This window comes from Sphaeramia orbicularis, chromosome 15 (genome assembly GCF_902148855.1).
Source record: "Sphaeramia orbicularis chromosome 15, fSphaOr1.1, whole genome shotgun sequence".
Classification (NCBI taxonomy): domain Eukaryota; kingdom Metazoa; phylum Chordata; class Actinopteri; order Kurtiformes; family Apogonidae; genus Sphaeramia; species Sphaeramia orbicularis.
The window spans coordinates 25,763,263-25,782,186 of NC_043971.1; the positions used below are offsets into that span (position 1 = coordinate 25,763,263).

Consider the following 18,924-nt stretch of genomic DNA (forward strand, 5'->3'; position numbering starts at 1 on the left):
TGCTCGAGCTCAGCCTGGGAGCGTACGGCGGTGGGAGGGGACACAGAAAATACACGCTGACGCAGCCGCAAAGCATTCTGGAACTTGTAGTGATTTTATTTCCCACTGACATTTCTTGCAACTAATTTTATTTTAATAGTTGAAACGACAGTAGATGATACTTGGCATCTATGAAAATGATCCCCTGAATTTACAGCGACATTAAAAGAAAGAAAGAAAGAAAGAAAGAAAGAAAGAAAGAAAGAAAGAAAGAAAGAAAGAAAGAGGAGATGCAGAAGTGTATGAATGTTCAGTGGTGGTCGGAGGGGCTGTAGGCGCAGATTGGCAGCCGCGCTTCCGTCAGTCTGCCCCAGGGCAGCTGCGGCTACAAATGTAGTTTACCACCACCAGAGTGAGAATGTGTGAGTGAGTGAATGAATAATGGATCCTCTGTATGCGCTTTGAGTATGCGTTCATAGAAAAGTGCTATATAAATCTAATCCATTATTATTATTATTATTATTATTATTATTAAGTCTCATTTACTCCCCACCACTTAAACTACAATATGATTATGGAATGTTATGGGAATTTTCACCTAGTCATGCCAAAGGTAGAGGCTACAAAAGGTTTAAGTTTGAAAACAGAGATACCCAAAACTACATTTTAGGCTTTTCCTGCTGTGCATGATTGAGGAATGGTTCAATTAAGTGAGCCATTGTTTAAGTAATCAGAATCACCTGTGCTTATCCTGCTGTGACAAGTTAAAACGTCTTCTATGCAAAATGTCATATGACCTCAAGTAAGATGCATAATAAAATACAGGTTATCTTCAACCCTTAATTTTAAGTGACACACCGCAACAGCAGCTTTAATTTGTTAAGTTCAACATTCATGTGAAGGATTTTTACTATCTTTTAATGCCCCATACATTTGTCTTGTCATGAGATAATTGCTGTCCTTTTCAGAACATTAAGTTGTCTATATCAGTGTTTTGATGAGTATATGCTTACTGTTCCTACTTGTGTTCCATGCATATATTGGTGCGTCTGAATACAGACCTGCAGATTGGTTCATACTGTAACAACACTACTGGCCGAAGACTGAGCAATATTTTTTAAAAGACCTCTAATCACAAGGACACTCAGGATCCTGCATTCAGCCCACAGACATAAACCACTTCATGAGCTCACCTTCATGACCTCCTGCAGCTCTTATCTTTCATGGCCTCCAGTGCTTTTGTGGTAATTCTATGTGACTTGAAGCAACACAGACACATGTGACTCTGTCTCATATGCACTTTTTCATGCTCACTTTCATTCAAAACACCCTGCATACATGGATGCCTACATTTTCAGGCCAGGTGGACCCAGCTGGTATGAAATAGGATTTGTAGTTCTTTCCTTTTGTGCTGCCACCTCTTCTTTATCTATGGGCTGTTGCACAGTTTGCACAGCATGAGTATGCAGGTGCAGGAGTTATGTATCTGTTTGTTTTAGAAACCATCATAACATTGATCAAAGTGATAGTGTTGGCCTTACACTGCCTTATCACATGTGAAATGTCTCATGCTAATCAAACAGGGCAGACACACAGAAAAGAATCTCGCCTTCAGCAAGCCTTAAGGTGGATCTTGGACAGGCTGCCAACTCCAAACGTGTATGTAGTAAATCTGTCACGCAAATTTCAACAAGCCAGCCAAAGTCAGCCAGCTTGTGCAGCTTTTCTCAACTGCATATCAATATGTTTTAACAATGAGACAATGTTAAAATGTACATTAGAATCTTTTTTCATGAGGGAAAAAATAAATCTTTCACAGTGTCTTTATCCAAAAGAGAGAAGACTAAAATGTATGACAGACTCATGTTCACACTGAGACAGTCTTACTTTTTTTTACTGCTGAGATGGTGTAAAACATACACTTTTCATTTGCTAATAAAGTACACAGTATTGGCACACTGAATGCCAAGTGAGTAGTGGGTGTTGCAAGTTTGAGTGTTTTGCAATAAGCTGAGAGACGACTGTGTAAGGAGTCATGAGAGGCCATGTGTGCATATACACTACCTATGAACGCACGCACACACATGTTGCACACACATCCTGACACACATGTTGCTCACACGCACACACACCTTACATAATCTTAGCACTCATTTTAATCTGTGTTTGAACCCTTCTGTTTACATTGCCATGGTTACAACGCCAACACCTCTCCTGGACGTTTCCAATGTTGGAAGTAGCAGACACACCTTCCTTTGATTCCACGGGTGAAATGCTGCTCCAGCCAGTTCACTCTTGATGGATGTTTTGACAAGGGCTTCTCTTTCCAAGAGCCAATGGGCTGTAGTTCTGTGTGAAGCATCAGGAAATGATAAAAAATGCAGTACAGGGGCACTTGTACATTTGGTGCTTGTGGTCCAATTACAACCTGCAGGTACAGTGTGTATCATGCTAAAACTTGTGTTTTCTTGCACCCTGAGTCCTTGCAAAGCCATGTGATCCACAAAAGATAGGAACATGTCTAACCTCAGGTTTTTGCTGATATAATTAATTTATGAAAGTTTGTGGTTAAAGTAATAAAATGTCTTTTAAAAAGGGTATTTCTTTTGGAAATGACAAATGACAAGAATTTAGAACTTTTAATGAAATGATAATATACATTACATCTGCAGGAAATTGACAAAAAATACAGTACAATAAAATAAAAAAATATATAATACTATATACTGTCTTTCAGTGTTTTTTTTTTTAATCTGTATTTGTTATATATTTATGTATAAAAGTATTTTGCATGCCCATGGGAATGTTACCATCATGCTGGTTTGCAAAAACACAAAACAAAACAAAGTCTTTCTTTCCTTCCTGAACTTTTACTGTATCAGGCAGTGAATAAGAGCCTAAACAGGTTTATTACAGTACTAACACAGCTATTGTTGATAAAGAATAAAAATGGATTTTGATGACACTGAACTATAGATGAAGGGCTGCATAAAAAGGATTTTAAATTTTCATTATTACTAGTTGGCTTTCAGCAGCTCTGTTTGATGAAATGGAGGTGGTGCTAAATTGTAACCTCCCTTTAACAAATGCAGATTAAAATAGCAAATGTTCTCATTTTTGAATGGCTGAAGTTTTATTTTGGCATAAACTTTTAAGCTACGCCCACACAAACAGATCAGTTTTTGACTGAGCTACTTAACTTGTTGAATATCCTTAATAGGAGGTAAGTGACCTAAATCTTGCAAAAGCATCTGCCCTCGTCCCATGTGATGCTGACACTGGTCAAAGTGTATGGGATTGCACTAAGGGCAGACTGTTCTCAGGGAGCATTTTATTCTTTGTTGTTGTTGTGTGATAAGACCAAAACATAGCAACAGCTGGGCAGCATTCAGCTGCACACGGGAGTCAAGAGGGCTGCATGGAGAAGTCTGTGCTGGTGTGACAGGATTATGTGATAGAAACATGCTGTGCTCATGTGTAGCCAAATATTAAATAACACTACTGTCCCGTGTTTGAGGGGCCAGGCGGAGTGGTGTTGTCATGCTGCCATGGTGACAGTAACCATGCGCAGGATAATGTTTACAGAATGTTTAGCATATCACAAACCAGGCACATGGGGTGACTGGACCAGATGAATCAAATGGGCTCAGTGCGTGTTTTTTTAAGCTGACAAATCCAAATCTTGCTATTGTGGTGTGTGTGTGTGTGTGTGTGTGTGTGTGTGTGTGTGTGTGTATGTGTGCGTGCGTGCGTGCGTGCGTGCACACAGACTATGTTTTGCATTTGATAAAAAAAAAAAAACTTAAGGGAGTTGGGTAGCAGTTGTGTGTTTTAAAGTATGTACGTAAGTAAAATCTCAGCATGGATGGACAAGGCGCTGGTTTAAATCCAATAAAAACACTCACATCCATCATCTCAGTGTTTCATAAACCTCTGTAGCTCAGTTCAAAACCAGCTAATGCATAAGTGCATGCATGAATGTATTTCTGTAAGAGGTAAACCTGTGATTTTGGTGGGACACAAGTTTTACACTTAAATCATAAAAAAAAAAAAAAAAACCTGAAAAGACATTTAAATATCAAATAAATGTATTAAGATTAAGGCAATAGGCTTCTAATGTTTATTTCCCCCCCCCCCTGGTAAACAATATGCACATGGTGTACACTATAAATGGCACAAAAAGGAAAATTTTTCATTTTAATCCTCTCCTGCTTCTTGTCTTTTGAAATACTGGAAATGTAAATGTATTTGGCAGGAAATTCTTTTACTGTTATCCATGATAATACTTGAATTACTGTATTCCTAATCTTTATTTTATTACCTTCTACAAAACATAGATGTCACACTTTACTCACAGCTAAGTAATTTCTTTCACTAGTCAGCAATCAGTTACATACAGTACTGACATTTTACTCCAAATGTGGAAAATCAGGAAATAAACAGTAGAAATAATAAAAATGTAGAATTATAATGGCAAATGACCATCTGCTAAATTACTGTTTTACTAAGAAATACCTAATAATTTTCCTGTATTCTCTAAAGAAAATGAATGACTGCTATTCAATTACTTTTTCTGTAGAAACATACAATATCTATATTTAAAAAAAAAAAAAAAATCATGAATAAATGTTTCATTCGTTTTCTGTGTATCATATTCTCCCTACTTTCTTTATTCTCCCTGGAGAGGCTTGTACTGACAGATCTGGTCTCCATTTCCTACTTAATTTAACATAATCAGGCATAATGAGAGTTTGTCAGAGTTTCATCATCAACTTTATCACCACATTGACAGGAGTCTTTTGTCTGTTTGTTTAGTACCGCTGTGTTCACTGGAACAGCAATTAATTTAAAGATATGTTAAAGCTGAGCAACGCATTGTGTTTTTAATAACAATGAAAAAGAATGGAAATATTTATAAATATAATTACATGACGTGATGCAATGTAACGAGAGGAAATTTAGGCCAGATGTAGACGGTCGTAAATGGGGTTTAACTGTAAATGTTACTGGAATTGTCCTTTAATTAAAGCTTGTGTAAGATTACAACACATGGATCAACTTGATCAAATAAGCTGCACTTTTGTCATGTTTGATGAGTCAGTTTTCACTTTGATCACCATTTTTTCTGTCATAGTGGTTTATGTTCTATCTTTTTTAGTCCTTTTTTCCTGCTTGTTTTTTTTTTTTTTTTTTACATCCAATGTGTATTTTATCATTGATTTATGTGTTTGATGGAAAGCACTTTGTAACACAGTTTATTAATAAATCTTTCTTATTATAGTGTCTATATCTGTGTGGAAGGCCGTGCTGCCTGTAGTCAGTTCATACAGTATTGTCTTATGAGACTTTGGGTGTCATTGCATGAAATTACAGAGTCATTGACTGTAATTAGGGATAGTGTTGTTATTATGCTCACTATCCACTGTAATTGGCTGCGGAGAGTCAGCCAGACTCTCATTTCACCAAACCATTTTAATAGTTGCCTGTCACTAAGGCAGTTATTTACTTTCCAGCGGTCTCATTGCTAGGTGTAGATGTTCAGCTGTAGCAGTGTCACTGTGTAAAAGAAGATGAGCAACAAGAAAATTGTTGAGGGATTTTTGTAACCATAACCAGACAGAAGAGGTTATGAAGCAATTTACCCGAGACACTGCTGCTCGGATAGGCTATGTTGAATGATATTCTATGGAATTTCCTGTGTTCCATTAGATAGAAACCTGCCACTCAGTGTCCTGTTGGAAATGTTCCAATAATAATGAGTTTACAATGATTGTGAGATCAGAAGGCATGAAATTAAATTAAGCTTTGTGACATACAATACAAATATGACTCAGGATACATATCTCTAAGCTGAATAGAATTCTTAGCAAATTAAACCAATTAATACCGTCTACTGAGGCTACATAGACACTAATATGTTTTCATGTTAAAACAGTCTCCATTCACACGATTGCTTCAGCAACAAATCAGACTTAATCACATACTGTATTATGCATGCAGCATGACCAGGGGAAGTGGAAAAAGACACTGTTTACAGGAAATGTCTGATATCGCCCAAATAACAGCTCCCCCACAGTGAATATAGCCATTAGTATCAGAATAAAATGCATAATTAACTAAACAACACCTGCTGACAAAGACAACATGAGCAGAAACAGTGTCATTCAGTATCTATGTTTAATTAGCTGGTGGTTGTCAAAGCTGATGTCTTCTTTTCTTCCTGAAAGGATCATGTGACAGTGGAGCAAAAAATCAGGGGAAAGCAAACATGGCGTCTGTGTCAAGTCTCAGTTTATTGTTCAACACAATCTTAGGGTTTCTACATTAAAGCAGTGTCAGCAGTGGTTTCAAAGTAGTTTGGATGGTTGGTGTGAATGTTGCAAATGCAGTGTAAGCTGTCAAAATTGTGGATTGGCTTTCTGATGGGGATGGGTTCACAGCCGGTGCAGTTTGTACGTTTTGAGACCCTGGTGTAAGGTAGAGTTTGTCGGCCCCCTAATGGCCTGGAACCTCGTCTGTTCAGCAGCTTTGTCTCAGCACTGAAACTGTTTACTCCCAGTAGATTTTGCATTTTGATCAGAGAATAAATCAAACACTGGAAGTATTTACTTTATCTTTTGTCATTACATCATTGAAGTTCCGCCTCTTTGTCTGTTTGTATTAAGCAGGTTGTACAGATCACTCTGATTGCAGATGATTAAATACAGTCTGTTTTAGGTCCAGGTCTGGGTCACGTTGCTGTGTATGATTTAGCTGCCTTGGTGGAGGTTTGCGGCCTCGTAGTGCTTTGTAGTTTCTAAACTTTTTGTGATTTTCTGTCTCTCTCATGCACGGTGCAAACAGTCAGGTGAAGATCTATATGCTACCAATGGCAGCGGGGTCATCGTCACCATAGCGACAAGCAACACAGTGATGCAAGAAGGCATGATGTCATTGAGCAATCTGTCTTCTTCCTCAGGCCTCGGGCTGTTTTTGTAACCACAGGAATTATGGGGGTTTTCAGTCTTTAGTATTGAGTAAAATCTGGCACTGCAGCAGGGCACAGAACAACACCATGAGGCACAGATTTGTCAACAAGGTTTATTGGTCCAAATTTCATGAATATGTCACAGCATAAGACTGTAAATCTTGTACATGCTCTTTGGGGAGACAGAGGAGGTAGTCAACTGGAGCAGGGTGAACAAAATCCTGGTAATGCATACTTCTATAACACAATACACAATTATGACATTAACTGCACTATTCCAGTATAAACCATACTAAGAACTGCTCTGTAAACAATTGTCTAATCTCTTCAATCTGAATAAGGCCATGATTATATCAACTGTATTATAATTACATTATGTTAAATTACTTTTGTTGGGGCATTTAGACTAGTATTTACCATAAAATAGTATGATCTCTTACTTTATTTAAGGCGTTTTGTTAACAAAACAATGTAGGACTAAATAGTTCTAAAAGTAACTAATATAATTTACAAAACAAGCACAATTGCAGTCCATATATGCCAAATTCATTAAACAAATAGAGACATATCTGTCAATAGGAGTGGAGTTTATGCATGCTCTTACATGGTGGCTTGTTATGTTTGGTTAAAATTACAGATCATCTTTGATATTTCAATTTGAAGAGTAAAGGACAAGAATTACAAGACCATCATATACAGATGCATCACAGCTTTTGGCAAAATTGTCCCAATTATCCACAAAATGGCATACCCAGAATATTTCCATACATGGTTCAACGTTTCAGCCAAGTGTTTTACCAGAGATTGTCTACTATTTAAACTCACACCATATACATTAAACTTAATGCGTGTTTGGAGACGACTGAGGCACTGAGATAATCCCATCAGGATGTGGAATTCATCATCAACTTTGTGTTGGGGGATGAACATGTGAGCTACAATCTACATACAGTCTGCCAAAATACATTAAAAGTCCATTTAGTAGCTGGTCTCCTGTGAACTATGAAAAACCATCTAAAAGCAAATACACCTATTCAGCTTCAGAGGGACTATTCAGCAACTATTACTTCAATATTTCTCCAACAGAGGAAAATGTCCCTTCAATATGCAGCAGGAACACCAATGAATACACAGCAGAGCAACAATAGTAACAGCAGATTTACAGTGTGGGGAACACTTTCCCAGCATCTTACATTACACACAGCGTACTGTGCACATGAGCCATGATGTAATCATGTAATTATGGTAAATGTAGTTCAGATGAATTTTAATTTTCTTTCATTATCTCCATAAAGGGGAAAAAAAAATCTCCATTACATAAACTGTCCATAGCAGCACTGTAACATGTAGCATCATGGTTACAGGAACATTAAACAACACATCACAAACATGAAACATGCTGGTTCAGTGTATGTATATGTTAGATACGCAACTGGACTTGAAAACATTGAAGCCAAAAAAATATATAATTTATTTTAGCATATTAAACATGCTCTCACACATGTAAACATATGTCATTCTTTATTCAATTGGCACAACATGCTGGACTGCCTGACAGTCTGTGGTCTCTGCTCTTTAAAATGCTGTAAAAAGTTCTCATTACCAATTAATATCTTCTGCACAGAAGTAGTAAAGGCAGCGAGCACAGTTTGGAAATCAATATGCCCTGTCCTATTAACAGTGATGGGGCTACCGTCTTACTTAGAATCAAAGAACAGCTACTATAATCTTCAGTTAATAAGTGATTAACATTTAACATCTTGATATATATGTTTTTGTTAAAAAAAAAAAATCACAAAATGCACAGTTGTAATTGGAAAAATGTCATACTGTGTCATGCAGAGACTGGCCTACTGCATAATGAACATCAATGCTCTAATAAATCTTTACAAAATATCCAAAATACACACTTCAACAAAGTTGTTATTTTTTTGAGTGGGCACAATTAACGAAACAGTTCTGTGGATAAAATAAAAATAAAAATCTTCCTCAGTACATTTTGTTAGTGAGAAAATGAACAAAAATCAGGCTGTGGAGGGAAATAATTAAGAATCCTTAATTCTGCTGACTAACAATTTTACAAAGGTATAGTGTGTGACATTTAGTAATATCTAGTTGTGAAGCTGTAGAATGCAGCCAACTGAATATTCACCTCATCTATAGCTACAGCAGCTGCAAAAATACTTTAGAGCTAGTATGTGCTTTGTCTGTCCTGTTTTCTTAAAATATATATATATAACTGCAGTGCTTGACAGTTTTGTAGCATCATGAGCAAAAAATTCCATAATTGAAATTCTCAGCATACTGTAAGGAAAGTGTTCTGAGTGGACATGAGACTTCTCCATCTACTCTTTTGCCATGTTTTCGAAGTGCAGAAATTCTTTGCAGGTTTTTGTGTAATCATAGGCATTTTCAGACAGGCAGTGGGGTTTAATATGGGACTGACAGCTGTAACTGCAGATCACTGATTAGATTCTGACAGATTCAATCTAAACGTGATTCTACTGCTCTACTCTGTGTCTCTTTGCTTCACTTTTCAATATAAGCATGAAATGGTGTCAGGTGATCACTCTTCATATTTAGTCTTTTCATTTGAACTGAAAGCAGACAGCAGCAGAAGGAAGATGTGAATTTTCCCTGTGATATCTCCGGCAGCTCTTAGGGAAACTCACACTCTAATATATCAGGTGACAGAAATGAACCTTAAAGGGGTCATATGTAGTGTTTCTACTTTCAAATATTAAAAAAAAATTACCTAAAAGTATCATTACAGTGTTTAGAATAAAAAGCTCTAATTTTATCCCAAAGATCCCAATGTAATGAATCGTATAAATATTAACTCAATATATTTCTGGATTTATGTGACCACTAGAGGGAATAGTGAGTCACTCTGCCGGTCTCCGGGTAATGAGACAGGATGAGAACTGATAAGAAACAAATTTTAGAGTCAAATAAAGTGACAAAGTGATGAAATCTATAAGCACTGTTGCTGTTTTCACTACTGTAAACAGCTCTAAAGTGCGTTTGATTATGAGGCAAATGAGGATATAGAGTTATTATGTGATGTTATTATCTTTGCTAAGTTGCTTGTTGATCGACCGTTCAGACTAAAGTCTAACAGTTCTGACCTTGTCTGGATGCTTCCAAACAGATATTTAGTTCAGCTATTGACAACACAAACTGTACAGAAAACTGAGGTGATTTGTGGTTTTACTGTGGCTGTTTTCTGTCTAAAAGCAGAGCTAAGCTAACAGAGCTATAATGTAAACTATCAGCTGATGCAGCACATGAAGATTACAAGACTTTGTTACTTTGAATACGCATCTGAGCATTTATTAGAAGAAGAAAACTTGATGATACCGTAATACACAAGGAGCTTTGTACTTTGTTCAGTGAGTGATATAATTTGTGGATGCACAGCACCGATTCACTGGTGGGTTTGGGTTATAAATGTGTTCTGGTATGCAACTTCCCTCTGCTGTTGACACTTTGTAATGTCAATATAACATATAACCCCTTTAATGTTGGATGTCACCTGGTACAAAATGGGAAAAGAAAAGGAAGTCTGCTCAAAGCCACTGTACAAACATGATGGAGTCAACTCTGCTCCCACAGATAAACCTGCTCATACAAGGGTAACGAAAACAATGATATGCAAATGTATATTAATGAAAACATAATTGAGAATATTATCTTTCAACCCTGAACTTAGAGTCGCATAAATCCCCCTAAATCTTACACGCTGGACCTTTAAGTCATGCAGCTCAGTCAAAACTATAACATGGTGTTATAATCAAACACTATGATGGTCAGTGGATGCTGACCTGTCTCATATTTATTCCTAATTTTAGGGGATTTTCCCTCTCTTTTCCCTCAGGCACTCTCTGAATCTTTCCAAACATTCTTGCTCTGGTGTGCTTTTATTTTATGTATGGTGGGTGCTTGTTTAACACAATACAATACGCACAGGTGGATAAAATGGAAAAAAAAAATTATGTATATGCAGGCAACTTCTTAAATCAGTGTGTAACGGTGTCCACTCTGTCCAGCAAAGTGGAAAGTAATTAGTTTTAAAAAGGCAACACAGAACCAATATATCCCCCATCACCAACACAAAACTCTTCATTTTCTTCAACAGGAGATGCAAGCTCAGGCACAAAAACACAATTTCTAAACAACATCTTCAAACTGAAATTAAAATGTCAAACAGTTCACAGCTGAGCACCTGGTAACGCATAGCGACAAGACATGGTTACCACTTCCTGTCAAACACAATACAGGATGTATAGCTGAGTATAGATATGACAAACATGCAGCTACTGTGGAAAGCCAAAACGAGTGAGAATTTTCTTGTTTGTTTAGATGTTGAGAAGTGACGTGTTCAGCACATTTACGCGTAACCCTGCTTTCCCACTAACAACAATCCTCTGCATGAGAAGGAATGGGAAAAGGCAACGGGTTAAAATTTTTCACATTTTCTTGCTAAGAGGAAAAAAAAACAACCTGAACTCTTGTTACAACACTTAAACTTCAACACGTTTGGGCCTCAGTTGTATATCACAGGAATACCTTTCTGTTAGCGTTAAGACTGAGGGTGAAAAATAGACATAAAAAATAGAAAAAAAAAAACTATGAACCTGAGTTGGAACATGGTCTACATGGAATGAAACATGTCAACAATCTGGAAAAGATTTGTATATCACTATAATATGCATTTTCATATTGTGCATGTGGATCTTCATTCATGTGTGCAGCTTTTTAAAAACAAATCTGCACTTGAACAAACCAATGCAACTCAACTGTTGCAGGAACAGGCAGCTGGCAGGAGCAACAGGAGTGTGTGTGCATGAGTGAGTGTGTGTGTATTGATTTAGGAGGAAGTAGACTGATGCATCAACTCATCAGTCTATGAGCAACCCCTCCTCCTGCTCACTGTTGCACCAATCCATCCAGTCGGGAGGTCCAGGTCAACTGTTGGCTTCTTCTGGGCCCCACCTGAACCCTCCGCCCCAAACTGAAGGATGTTCTCTGGGACCAGGCTGTCACGTCCTTAGCTTTAGGATGACTGTGGCCAGGATGAGGAAGAACGTGTTCCAGCCCAGGGTGACTGCAAATCCTCGCCACACCATCATCCGACTCAGACCCCAACCTGTCAAGAGGATTTATATTTATGTTTTGTTATTGGGATGGGCAATTGGAATGGCCTGTTAACACAATGTGGCAGGATTTTGTCCAGTGTGTTTATAATGTGTTGATGGTCAAACATTGTGCCCAAAATATGTATCTGTTGCTCATCTATCTATGTATTTATTTATTCTGGTCCCTGCTGGTCCATGCACTTTGACCTATGCTGCTCAGGTTCCTGCATTTCAACTGCACTGAAAGGCTGTCCATGTGATTTTGTTTTGTTTGTGTATATGTGTATATTTGATGTTTTTTTTGTTGAATTCAACGAATGGTAGATTATAAACTAAATGGCCCTATGGGGAGTAGTTTGAATTGAATTGAATAGATAGCATTTAGACATTTCCACATAACAATTTTTGAAGGAATAATTCACATTTCTAGTCCCTTAGTGTAAGATATGACAAGGTCACACAAAAAACTGTCTGGACCCATGAAAAATTTTGTTTATTCTTTGACTTTGGCAAAAAAAGGTGTCAGGCCCAAATGCAGCATATGACACGCATTTAGCTGATGAAATATAATAGACATGTTTACTGTATATAGGCTGCAGACTTTAAAAGATGGAGGATGTAAGAGTGACTTTAGGCCATAGACTGTACACTTAGAGAATGGAGGACAGACAGTTGTTTGTGATTTGGCTGTCACCATGTTGGATGTTTGGAGGAAGAAGTGACCCTATTTGGGCAAAATCTAATGCTATGGCGCTAGTTTACCAACTCGGTAGAATGGTGAACTTCGTCAACAACCTCGTAACAAGTCATTTTCCAGTGTTGTTAGTGAAACCTACCTGCAGTGTAACTGTCTGTCAGTTTTATTCAGTAAATGGAAACTTGGGCAGTGAGCTGTCATAATGACCTGTCAATCAAAACCCAACGTGGCAGATAAAGAAGTCCTCTATTTACCCTGAGATCTAATTAAAAGAGGTAAAATTTATAGATGACCCACCAGATTAATTTTTATAGGGTCCAAATTAAATAGATGAGGCCAGAATGAATTCTGGAAAAAATACTGACTTAGTATTTTTAAAGTGAAGTCCGGTATAAGGGTATGGGAGCAAGGACTTTTTAGGGCCTAGATCCAAACCCACCAAAAGTCAGCTGTATTTCAATTTGAAGATATTTCTACACGGACTTTACTTTCAAGCTGAGGTTCTCACCCCTTGGTTTAGGCCTATAACAAAGCAAAATCTTTACATCTTCAAAGATAGTTGTTATTTATGTCCATATTCTTGTATGTTTTTTGACAAAACCACCAGGAGCAACTGGAAAGGCTGAAGAGCCACGCCTGGCTCTGGGGCTGTGGGCTGCAGACCTCTGAACTAGGTCAATGGAGACTAAAAATAATAGTGAAAAATCATTTTGTTAACTGCAATAAATACTGTAATTGTAGCACAATGGGGAAATTTCCCTTTTGCAACAGCAGGATTTTACAGCAGCAGCATGAAGTGCACTCACAGCAAACAATAGATAAGAGAGATAAAAAATAAATATAATAAATTATATAATAAATATAAAAACCTAAAATCTAAAAATCTCCATCATTTATCATGCATGGGAAGAGTGAAGATAATGAGTGCATATGAATGAATAATAACCAGATATTATAGGGAAGAATAAAGTGCAGGACAGAAAATGAAAACAAAATAAACTATGAACTAAAAGAAATTGCAGGGAAAATCAAGTTGTGTTTTCCCCCAATTTACCCTGTGATTTCTACCACTTTGACACATTTTACATAATAGATTTTAAAATCTGACGTTACATTTAATGAAATGTCTTTGCACACCAGCTCTTTAGTAAACAATAGCTTTGTTTAATTTAATTTAATCTAATGTATGCTTTCACCCAGCCATTGTCAGCTTTTTAATCAAGGTTTCCATTATTTCCTACAAAACTAAAAATTTAAACTAAATAAAACCTAACTAAACCATTTGTCGTTATTAAAATGAAAAAAAAACAACAACAACATATATAACAAAACTAAAGTGAAACTACCATATAAATTACCAAACTGATGGATTAAAATAAAAACAAAAGAAACTATAATATCTCAAGTAGGTTCTACAGTATATGAGTATTAAAGACTTTCAAGGTTTTATTCATAAATGCATCTGCAGAATTTACACATTAATTAATTTAATGAAAAGTTTCAGTTTCTCTGTGTCTCGCCGTCCACTGCACTTCTACAGTAGCAGCAGGAAATAGCTACTCCAACTTCCTGTCTCAGGCCTGTATCATGTAACATGGAGCTCAAACTGTCGTAAGACGGTGAAGCACAGAAAAAGGTCAGGAGACAGAAACAACTATACCGTACATTCCAGGAGGATGAGTTACACAGGATCTAAACCTGATTAATGATTCAGAGGAGAGGCTGGAGTGGCGGAATTGGAGTATATGTACTCGACACACATGTGACAATAATGTGTGTGGACTGAAACTGATGTGTTGTGTAATGTGAGTGGATACGTTACCTCTGTACATGATACAGCGAAGGGACTCAGAGGCATAGGTCTGAGGCAGAATCAGGCTGAGGTAGCGGAGAGGATAAGGGATACACTCCACCGGCCAAATAATACCTAACAAGATACACAGGACAGTAAATGAGACCTCGTTCACACCACTTAGAGCACAGTTTGTATCTAGTTACTCTATCATCTCGATCACTGTGACTGAGGTGGCAAAAGTACACACATTCATTAGTCGTCTTGAAGCACAGATAGGTGAAACAAGTAAAAGTAGAAGTACTGATTCAGGTTCAGAAGTATAAAAGTACAATCCCTGGCGTGCAATGGAAGCATAGTTCCACAAAGCCTTCAAATAAAATTATATTGAAAACCATGACTCTTAAATGTAATGTGCTAATCAGTTTACAATAACAGTAACGGAAATGTCTTTTCTCCACAGTCCAGTCTCCATTTTACATCTCTTTTGTCTTCTGCATTATTTTTGTCTTGTTGAAGAAGAACTCATGATGCACTGCTTTCAGAAAATGAAATACAAAAATTAATAAATAAAACAAAGTTAAAAAATTTTGGCTTTTGGCTGATTATGTCTTGTGTTTTACTTGTCTTTGTCTTGTGTATGTTGTTAGATGTATTTTGTTTTCTTATGTCTATCTTTTTAAAATCTTCTTACACTGTTTTTATCTTACTACAAGAAGAAGAGGAACATAGTAAGACGCTTTTACCTTGTTATGTCTTTATCTTGTTGCAGCTTTTATCCTGTTACATCTTTTTCAATGTAATTTTTATCTTTTTACATCTCTTGTTTTCATCATGCTATATTGTTTTTGAATTTTTTATTTTTATTTTTTTTAATTTTTGCACAGTTTTCATCCTGTTACATTATTTTCACCTTACTATGCCTTGTCATGTCTTTTAATTGTTTTTGCCTTGTTAGTTTTTTTTTGTTTAACTCCATTTTTGGAATAATTTTCTTGTTATGGGGTTTTATCATGTTGTCTTTTACCTGTTTTTGTCTTGCCACATAATTTATTGTTTTATTCACTTACACTTTTACATGACCTTCTTTAATGTATTTCACATGTTGTGTCTTTTACTCTTTCTAGTGTTTTTGTCTTGTTACATTCCTCTACATAATACGCACTGATGAACAGATCTTTTCTCTCTTCTATGTGCTATCATTCCTTCTATTTAGGTTGAAATTAATCTTAATGTCGGGATGTTGTGCAATGATGCAGAAAAAAAAATTATAGTGAATTTCACTCAAATGCATTAAAATTGAAGTTTTTAACCAGCTTTTTGAAAATGCAAATTGTAGAAAGTACTGCTGTATAAAGGAACTAAAAGCAAAAACTCTGCTTAAATACAGTAATAAAGTATCTGTACATCATTACCTCCCACCTCTGCCCTGTTGTGATCAAAGTATATTTTATGCTCCAAAATCTAAACTGGAGAAGTTGAGAAGGTGGAAACACAAACTGACAGACACTGCAGTTGCCGTGAGTTTAACCACAATCAGTCCATCATTCCAGATGAACAGAAGGAATGACTTCCTGCAGTGATGATGCATTTCTCCTGACAGACGCTGATGTTTCTACCTGCTGTGGTGACACATTTACTGGCATAGACGCTGCTTTTACCAGTGGCTCTGATGTTTAAATCTTTTTTGCCAGGAGTGATAATGTTTCCTCCAGAAGTAGCAACATTAATACTGGAGCTGTGACATGTCAACACGTATCTGTGGGCACATGGCATTGACTCTGCTGATAGCAATAATGTTTGTAACTGCAGTAATACAGTTTGTTTTTTACTTGCAGTTTGTTGAAATCATTAGATTAGATGGACTTCAAGTGAGTAAGGGCCCCTTTACACAGCACGGAGATCGTTGGGTGACCATTGAGCGATCAAAAATTGACCCAAACTCTCAACGATCTCCTGAGCCTGGAAAAAGCCATGGCTGCAAATGTTTGGGAGATCCTTGTGTGCTCGTTGTGCCTTTGGCCCCCTACTTTAAACTGTCTGGTCAGCTGGATCATGCGGGGGGGGGGGAGTGTGTGTCACCGAGAGATCAATGAGAGATCAATGAAATCGTCGAGGGCTCCTTGACCGTTCGTTGAAAGATCGCTTTCCTCGGTGATCGTTGAGCGATTGTTTTGGACCAAGTCAAAATTTGAGGAGACTGTGGTGACTGTGGAGATCACTGGAAGATCACTGAGAGATCTTGGTGATCACTGGGCATTTACTGAAAGATTGTTGAGAGATCTGACCATTTTTTCATCGCTCAACGATCTTTCAATGATCGCCACCCCTGTGTAGAGGGGATTTAACAACAACAGTACGAAACAATTCTATGAAACATCAATGTACTCTAATATTCACTAGACGTAAGATGTGCTTTTTTCAGGTCTGATGCTAATTATTAGTAATGACAAAGTCTAGTAAACTAATATTTGGAGCTGCATTACATTAGCATAAACATCTTTAAGCAAAATAAAACAGACTACAACACAAAACAATTAAGCATATGTTGAATTAAAAGAAAACTTTTCAACTTTACTAAGTATTCCCAGCAGCAGATCTTTCTTACTGAGCTGAAATTTTAAATAAAGAGCCCCCCTCTGGGGGCTTCAGTGTTTGCCCCCATATTCAGAAAGCATATAGGTCAAAGACAGAGGAACAAGGATCACACACAATGCACACACTGAGGCCTACCACTGAGGATGAGGTTGGGGTAGAAGATCCCGAGGGCGGCCTGGTTGGCGTTCTGCTCATCATCGATTGCAGATGAGATAACGAGGCCAAATGAAATGCCAGTGACTCCCTGCAGCACGATCAGGATTATGACCAGCACCAAGGAGCCTTCGTTGGGCGTCTGCACAGAGGGGCACAGAGAGACAGAGACTCATAAATCATCTGTAAAATGACATATTGAGAGAAGACATTCTTTACTAATGTACACAATCTACAGCAGTGGAAAGAAATTTTTGGACACCCTAAAAATTTTACATAAGCTCAAATATAATGAAATATTTGCTGGAAAATCTTTTTAGGGTTTCAAAAGGTGTGGCTGCATCAGACAGACACAGACAAATGCAAAAGACTTTTTTTGTTTATAGTTAACAACAAAAAATAACAGTTTCAACATGTCATGCCCTGGATGTGTTTCATTATTTTGCTGAAACATCCCGTTTTGACCTTGATGGAACAGAACACATGCAGAAGAGAACATGTGAATTTGGAGAGTGGAAAAATACTTGACAGAATTCAGTGACTTTAGAGTGAGTCTTAATGCAATATATCACAAATGCATGGGGTGTCCAAACTCATACTACTCATAAAGTGGCGCTGTTTGTTATTTAGTATTGAATGAAGTACATCTATCTATCTATCTATCTATCTATCTATCTATCTATCTATCTATCTATCTATCTATCTATCTATCTATCTATCTATCTATCTATCTATCTATCTATCTATCTATCTATCTATCTATTAACATAACAATAAAATGACTGAATAACTTCCATGGAAAGGAAGTATCTTACACCCAGTGCGAGAAAGATAGTGACTCAAGTCATGTGTAACATGTTTTATGAGCATTTTTGATTTACAACCAAACTCAGAATTAATTTGCTCTCTGATGAGTCAAGCTATTGGCTGAATTTGAAACAGGAAGCTTTGCATCAAGTCATGGAAATGATTTTAACAAATACATCAGAAAAAGTACAAGCAGTTTATTGGTATCCAAATGTTAAATGACTGATTTATCCCAGGTCCTCTTGTGTCTTTACAGAGTCTTTACAGCTCATTTTTGAAGTATATTTATCATCGCCTGCAAGAAAAGAAAATGCTGCTTCTAAACATCTTCAGACCTTAGAGACCATAAGGAGTTGGTCTGGAGATTCTTTAACATTTGTTTGCACATATACTGAACTTCTTTTGTTTGGAAGTCAAATGATGAGAAGATGAGATCAAGAAGAACTGAGCGAGAAACCCTTCCTGACATTTTGCACTGATCCTCAGCCAAGAATACTAGAAGAAAAGAAAGGTCAACAGATTGTAAGCTTGTGAAAATTGTAAATTACACAGACAGAGGGAAGTGTGAGCAGAGCAGCGGCGTGGCACAAGATGTGAAACTGTTAAATGAAATCAAAACAGAGAAAAGTCAGCCTCAGCTCAGATTAAGGTGATAACTCTCTCAATTCCAACGTGCAAGACATTGACTTTGTGAGTGTGTGCATGTCCATGGGCCTGTCCTTAGACACTATCCGTCTCCCCTGACAACGTGCAAAAATAGACCTGCACTGAGAGGCCACATGACCAGCCGGTT

General features: G+C 37.2%; 1 protein-coding gene across 3 annotated transcripts in view; it reads right to left on the reverse strand.

The window, feature by feature from the left end:
- Window positions 1-7,045: 7,045 nt before the first annotated feature.
- The window catches only part of abch1 (ATP-binding cassette, sub-family H, member 1), a 40,738-nt gene continuing 28,859 nt past the window's right edge, over window positions 7,046-18,924 (reverse strand). For all 3 annotated transcript variants that reach the window (XM_030156042.1, XM_030156043.1, XM_030156044.1), the window contains 3 exons: window positions 17,307-17,466; window positions 14,604-14,708; window positions 7,046-12,095 (listed from right to left, as the gene is read on the reverse strand). In XM_030156042.1, coding sequence (XP_030011902.1) covers window positions 11,989-12,095; window positions 14,604-14,708; window positions 17,307-17,466 — 372 coding nt within the window. In that variant the 3' untranslated portion in view covers window positions 7,046-11,988. The remainder of the gene's footprint in view (window positions 12,096-14,603; window positions 14,709-17,306; window positions 17,467-18,924) is intronic.